The sequence below is a fragment of the Neltuma alba genome, unplaced genomic scaffold (assembly GCF_004799145.2).
Source record: "Neltuma alba isolate B1F8T4 unplaced genomic scaffold, ASM479914v2 tig00006028_pilon, whole genome shotgun sequence".
NCBI lineage: Eukaryota > Viridiplantae > Streptophyta > Magnoliopsida > Fabales > Fabaceae > Neltuma > Neltuma alba.
In genome coordinates this window covers 48,861-56,204 of record NW_021634325.1, presented here as the reverse complement: position 1 = coordinate 56,204, position 7,344 = coordinate 48,861, and the positions used below count along the sequence as shown (strand labels likewise).

Below are 7,344 nucleotides of genomic sequence, written 5' to 3'. Positions count from 1 at the left end.
GCGGTTATAAAATGCTAGAAATTTCTAGCATTTATATGCATTTTCTAGCGGGTAGAACTGCTCGAAATTTGACTTTAGAAGAATTTTCTAGCAGTTTGCAACTGCTAGAAATATTCAGGTAGGAGGAAAATTTGAATTTGCCAACGGCAAGACTTTTCTAGCAGTTTATAATCGCTAGAAATGTCAAGGTGGGAAGGAAATTTGAATTTGCCAATGGCAAAACTTTTCTAGCGGTTTATAACCACTAGAAATGTCAAGGTGGGAGGGAAATTTATATTTCAGTGTAACAGTAAGAAATTTCTAGCAGTTAGAACTGCTAGAAATTGTTAGCTAGGATTTAAAATTTCTTGCAACCTTTATAGCGGTTTGTAACGACTACAAATTTCATCTGCATAAAAAAAATAAAATAGTAACGAATAAAAAAAAGGAATGAATGACTACTAATAAAATTAAACAACTATGGTTTTAAATAAATAAACATAAAATTTAAATAAATATCTACATAAAACATAACATAATAAAATCCAATACAATAGAAGGGCGTAAATCAGGGGTGAGAGGCAGAAACAACATCATCATGATCATCGGGCACTGGATCCTCCTGATGGGGCTGGGCAGGCTACTGGTCGTGCATGGGCTAGGCTGGCTACTGGTCGTACAGGGGCTGGATTGGTGTTAGGCATATGTCAGGGAACTTGGGAAACGAGATGTTTGTAATGAAACTGATCATCACATCATGCATAGCCATAACAACTGCCTTGAATTGGTCAAGCTATAACTGCAACTGACAATCATGCTCCTCCATCCTAGCCTCCGTCCTAGCCTCTATCATGGCCTCCGTCCTGGCCTCTACCTCTCGCTTGATCTCCTCTCACAACTTGTCTAAGGAAAAGGAACTCGGCTACTTCGCTCTTACACTCGCTTGATGGGACACCACTACTGACTGAGAGCTCCTCGTAGTGTATGAAGGGCCAGTGCCACCTGAGCGAGAACGCCTACTAGGTATGGGTCTAAAACCGAGCTCGCTAACTCAGCCGAGGTGCTGTGCTCAGCCACAACCTGCTATATGTGAGGCGGTGGGATCCAAGGCAGACCACTGAGACTCCCGCAACTTAGTATCAACCCGAGTTATCCACGCCTATCAAAATTAATATAAAAATATTAGTATGGAATATTTATGCTGTGATATTAATATTTAATTAATTAATTACTTACCGCCATCTTCTCAACCTCATCCGACATAAGAGACCCATCTCGAGGCCTGTATAGACTCGACCATATCTCCCCAAAGGTGGGCGTGTATCCCCACTATTGCAGCGTCTTTTCCGCCTGTAAATGAAATAAAAAAATTATTAATTACAAATTAAATACACAACATACAAATTCTTTTTATGTACTTACAATCTCATCATAGCGATAGCAAAGCTCCTGGATCCAGTCCTATGATGCATTGTCTATTGCCTGATGTTCCTAGTATTTCTCTGCGAAAGAGCCTAAAACAAAGCCCTTGGATGGTACAAAACAAGTATCTCACAGTGCAGACATAGAAAAGGAACTTTAACCCATGGAAAGAGAGCATCAACAGAATAGCGATTTGGGTAAGGTTGCCAAGATTGCCAGGGGATTACTACGATAGGAAGTTCTTTTACCACATGGGAAACAAGATAGGAACGGCAATTAGAGTAGACGAAATGACACTCACCAGAGCGAGAACTATGTTTGCTCGAATGTGCGTTGAGGTCAACCTAAATGTACCGTTGCTCCCTGCTTATTCAGTAGACGACAACCAGCTCAGAATAGAATATGAGGGACTAAACCTCGTTTGTTTTCATTGTGGAGTATTCGGACATGATGCAGACAAATACCCAAGGAAGCAAGGAGCTGCTCCAGCAACCAGAATGAACCCAAGTGAGGAAGGGGGGATCTGGAGGACTGAAAGCACCAGAGAATAGAACAACCGGAGAAGGAGCCGAAAAATTGGTGAATGGATGATAGCTCAAAACCCAAGAAGAGGGAGAAAACCTGCTGTAAAAGATGTCAGAACAGGAGAAGTGCAGAAGAAAGAGGGGAGATTTGACAGAAGGATGAAAACCACCTCGAGATATGCTGTATTAGAAATCGAGGAGGAACAGAGTGGAGAAGGGCAGGTAGAAGTGGAGAAAAGGAAGCCTCTGAATGAAATTTCTAACAATGGAATAATAGGAGAGAGTGGAAAGCAAGAAAAGAAAATAAGAGGCAAAGTAGGAGGCAAGTTGAAAATGTCAAAAGGGAAAGTGAAAAGTGGACCGTCTTCTAAGAATAGAAAGGGAGAGAAGAAGGCGGCTACACAAAGTGAGGATTAGAGAAGTCAGACAGTAGGGCCCAACAAGGAAACTAAGGAGAAGATAAAAGAGACACAAGGAGGACCAATCAGTACGAAACAACAAGGGCAAAAGAGTCTAAATGAGAAAGAACAGACTAGGCTGGAGGAGTTTGAGGAGATGGATATAGGGGAGAAAATAATCCTAAAGGAGGTGGGCCAGGAAGTTTCAAAATGCGAAGAAAGTAGCAAAAAACAAGGAGGGGCCCGGGAGGAGAACATAGGGGACCACTTCCTTGAAAGCATCCCTGACAAAGCTGGAGAAACCATGGAGTTAGATGAAAGTAAACCACCAAACCCATCTAGCCCAAAACACTTCATGGGCCTTGTAGAAGTGGAAAGCCAAAAGCAGGCACAGAGAGATCATAGACAGCATGGGAAATGGGCTAAACAAAGAAGGGGGAATCGAGGATGAGGAGATTCTAACAGAGATTACAGAGTAAGCATGTGTTCGACTGGACTGAAAATGAACCAAGGTTCTTTCTTCTTCCCGTATCTAGTTATTATAATGATAATAGTCTGGAATGCAAGAGGAGCAGCTGGGAAGAGATTTGCCTTAGCTGTTAAGGAATTAAAGAGGAACTATAAACCCAAGATTATGGTGCTAGTAGAGACGAGATGCTACAAAGATAGAGCCCAACAAGTAATAAAAAAGCTGGGCTTTAATCACCATGCATTAGTGGAAACTAGAGGAATGTCAGGAGGAATTTGGATGCTTTGGGATGATGAGAGCTTAAAAATTAAGGTTGAAGAGTCACAACATCAATTTCTACACTGCCATATCGCAGGATGGGGACATGGAGAGTGGCTTTTCACCAGGATTTATGCGAGTCCTCGTGAAACAGAAAGAAGAGAAATGTGGGAAAATCTGGCCAAATTAGCTCAAAAGATCACCTTACCTTGGCTCCTAACTGGAGACTTCAATGACATTTTAACTGAAGAGGAGCAAAAAGGCGGAGGAGGAGTAAATCTAAGGAAGTGTGCTCGATTTAGAGCTAACCTAGATAGATGCAAGTTGCTAGACCTGGGATTGGAGGGACCGAAGTGCACTTGGAAAGGTCCACGAACCGGCTTTGGAGGAAGAAGGTATAAAAGATTAGACCGAGCACTTAGCAATACCCAGTGGAGAAACAGGTTCTGCGACGCGAGAGTCAAAGTTGGGCCAAGAATTGAGTCTGACCATCACCCCCTCCTAGTCTACATAGATCCAATCAGGAATTATAACTGAAAAAGGCCCTTTAGATTTGAGGCAGCCTAGTTAAAACATCCAAATTTCCAGGAGATGCTAAAATGTAAATGGGACAAGAATGAGAAGATACGTGTGGGTCTTGAAAATTTGGAAAAACACCGATTACAGTGGAACACTCATACTTTTGGGCACATTAACAAAAAGAAAAATGAATTGTTAAGACGCCTGAAGGGGATACAAAGGAAACTACAAGAGGGCATTAATCCATATCTAGAGGATCTAGATTATGAACTCAGGGAAGAACTAAGAAAAATCTTAGAGTAAGAGGAAGTGTTTTGATTCCACAAAACCCGTACACAATGGTTAAAGGATGGGGATAGGAATACTTCCTATCACCATACTAAAACCACTGTCCGGAGAAGGAAAAACAATGTGTCTACCTTGAAGGATGAGAATGGAAATTGGTTTGACAAGAAGGAGGAACTAGAGGACCTTATCAACAAATTCTTTCAAAACCTTTTTACAGAAGAAATTGAAGAAAGACCTTGGGTGAACACTAGACATACCTGGCCACATGTTTCAAAGGAAGAGTGGCAGGAACTTGACGCTAAACTGGCTAACAAAGAAATAAAGAGAGCCTTGTTTTCAATAGGAGGAATGAAGGCACCAGGAGAGGATGGTTTCCCGGTCGTGTTCTTCCAGAGAAACTGGGAAATAGTTGGAAAAGAGGTTTTTAATGTGGTCAAGACAATGTGGGTTGACAAAGAGGAGATGCAAGAAGTAAACAAAACATTAATTACACTAATACTGAAAGTGGAACTCCAGGAGAAAGTAAGCCAATTCAAACCAATATCACTATGTAATGTGGTATACAAGTGTGTTTCTAAAATCCTAGTCCAGAGATAGAAAAAAATTATAGCCAAAACCATCTCACCTCACCAAGTCAGTTTTGTCCCAGGAAGGAACATACATCACAACATCATTATTGTCAATGAAATGATTCACTCAATGAGGAAAAAAAGAGGTAAGAAAGGCTACATGGCTATTAAGGTTGACTTAGAAAAAGCTTATGACAGAATGAGCTGGGGCTATTTAGCAAAGGTCTTGCAAGATCTAAAATGCCCCGATGAGATGGTGAACTAGTTGCTAAGTTGCATAAATACTACCACTACCCAAGTGCTCTAGCATGGATCTAAACTGGAGGAATTTAAGCCGTCTAGAGGCCTATGGCAGGGTGATCCCATTTCCCCATATCTCTTTGTGCTAGGCATGGAAAAACTTACACATATGATCTTAGACAAAGTGAGTGAGAGAAAGTGGAGAGGCTTGAGAGCAGGAAGGAGAGGTCCAATACTATCTCATATGATATTCACAGATGATTTGGTGTTATTTGTAGAGGCAAATATGCCTCAAACTGACATTATTCTTCAAGTTTTGCAGGTTTTTAAAGAGATCTCTGGGCACAAGGTTAGCAGCAAAAAAACACAAATTTATTTCTCCTTAAATGTCTCAAAAAGAGTGAAAAGAGAGATCTGTGGAAAGAGCAAATTTAAACTAGTAGAAGACCTGGGACGACACTTGGGAGCTAATGTTACCTTTCCGAGGAAAAGAAGAGATAAACATAGAGCGCTGATAGAAAAAATCAAAAGGAAGCTTAGCAGATGGAAAGCAGAAAGCCTATCATTGGCAGGAAGAATCACATTGGTAAAATCTGTCACAAGCTCCATGGTTCTATATCCAATCCAACATGAGAAGATCTCGTATAGAGTGGTTAATGAAATCGAAGGGATTCAGAGACAGCTCATTTGGGGAGAGCAAGAAGGAAAACGGAAATGGCATGTAATTTCCTGGGAAAGAATTTGTCAACCTAAGGAACAAGGAGGGGTGGGAGTGAAATCACTAGAATTAATGAATAAAGCACTATTGTTAAAACTCATTTGGACAATGAAAACAGAACCCACTGCTCTATGGGTCCAGGTAATGCAAGGTAAATACAGGAGGGAACAAGGCCCAATTGATAAACTGGTAGTGCAAGGGGCTAATTCTCACTTATGGAAAGAGTTGGCAAAACTCTAGACAGTCTTTGAGGAGAACATGTTTACGGAAATAGGGAACGGGGCAAACACCTACGTGTGGCTTGATAGATCGTTACAAGGGGAAGGAAGATTAATTGAGCTACTCCCAAAAAGGCAAATAGTTAACCTGAAACTTCGAGTCAAGGATCTAGCTAATGAAGATGGATCCTGGAATTGGACTAGAATACAAGAAGTAATACTTGAGGATATTAGAAGGAAGATTCAACCACTGCCGAGGTTGAATCCACAAGAGGAAGATGCAAGACGGTGGAAACCTGACATGAAAGGAGACTTCTCCATAGCAAGTGCTTACAAAAAGCTCAATGAACTCCCTGGGGCCACAAATAAACAGTATTGGCAGAAGATATGGAAGCTCCAAGTGCCGGAAAGGATAAGAATTTTTATATGGAGAGCTTCCCATAATAGGCTCCCCACAAAAGGAACCTCGAGTAAATGGAATGGAGAAAGTGATAGGTGCATAATTTGTCTTCAAGCCAAAGAAGACTTGATCCATGCCTTGAGAGACTGCAGCAAAATAGCAGAAATTTGGAAAACCATCATTCCAGATAAACTGAAACGCGGATTTTTCAGAATGGATTGGGCAAGCTGGTTACGAAACAACATAATGATAAAAGGACAGAACCCGGAAGAAATACAATGGCCAGAATTATTTGCAACTTGTTGTTGGTTCGCCTGGAACTGGAGGAACCAGAGTAATCATGACGAAGAATTTGAACTACCAAGGAACGCAAGGGATGCGATTCGGGAGCATATCAAAAATTACAAAGGTAGAGAGCCTGAATTGGTGGAGGAGGGAGGAAAAAATGAAATTAGGTGGATTTGTTAGAAGCCTCCGAGGAAGAACTAGTATAAATTGAACTCAGATAGAAGCATCAACCGAAGAGGAAAAAGGGGGTGTGGGGAAGTAATAAGGGGAGATTGTGGAGAATGGCTATGTGGATTTTCGATAAAATTGGGGGGAGTCAACATTCAACAAGCAGAAGTGTGGGGTATCATAGAAGGGCTACGATTGTGCAGACTGCTCGGATTTGACAAAATTGAAATCAAATGTGATGAGGCCCAGATAATAGATGAGATAAGAAAGGAAGGTAAAGTGAAAGGAAGTTACAAACTATCAAGGTTGCTGAAAGAGGAACTACAACCCCATTGGCAGGTAGAATTTAAACATATTTACCGAGAAGGGAATCAGGTTGCTGATAGACTCGCTGGTATGAGCCACAGAATAGAAGGGTCCCGTCAGTGCTAGATGACTCCACCTTTTGCCGTGGAAGAATTAGTTAGTCTTGACGCTGCTGTAATTGCTATACCTAGAAGAATAGAGATTCACTAATGTACTGGGCTTGGCCCCTTTGTTCACCAAAAAAAAAAGAGCCTAAAACAAAATGTATAAAAATTAAATTAGTCAAATTAGACAAAAAATTAAAAAAAATTTATAATTAATGCAATAATATCATACCATCTACTCAGCCAATATCCTAAAATACACAAAACTTGACCAATCTTGCTCCGGGATTCCACCAAGTATATCTGCCAGTATCTCTTACAGGGGCCTCGTTCGGTCACCTTTCTTCTCCCACCACAGGTCAACCCTCCTTTTCTTTCATGCCACCCCAAGTCTCTTACTGGTATCTGCCCTCAACTCCTCTCTGAATATAAATTTACTCTATAATTAAAAAAATAAAAAAATTATATTCATTTCA

The 7,344-nt window shown here is 40.9% G+C and overlaps 1 protein-coding gene across 1 annotated transcript; it reads right to left on the bottom strand.

The window, feature by feature from the left end:
- Window positions 1–1,128: 1,128 nt before the first annotated feature.
- LOC114749392 (uncharacterized) lies at window positions 1,129–6,453 on the bottom strand. The gene is made up of 3 exons (XM_028937900.1): window positions 5,824–6,453; window positions 1,216–1,329; window positions 1,129–1,138 (listed from the first exon to the last, which is right to left on the bottom strand). The coding sequence occupies exons 1-3, from the start codon at window positions 6,135–6,137 to the stop codon at window positions 1,129–1,131; spliced, it is 438 nt and encodes a 145-aa protein (XP_028793733.1). The 5' UTR covers window positions 6,138–6,453.
- Between the last annotated feature and the right edge of the window lie 891 nt (window positions 6,454–7,344).

What these genes read in the sequence shown, in the direction of transcription:
- LOC114749392 (XM_028937900.1), bottom strand. Translation starts at nt 6,137, where the DNA reads ATGGATCAAGTCTTCTTTGGCTTGAAGACAAATTATGCACCTATCACT. An exon ending in CTTCCTTCTAATATCCTCAA is followed by an intron (nt 1,330 to 5,823) that starts GTATTACTTCTT and finishes TTTCATTTACAG; the next exon opens with GCGGAAAAGACGCTGCAATA.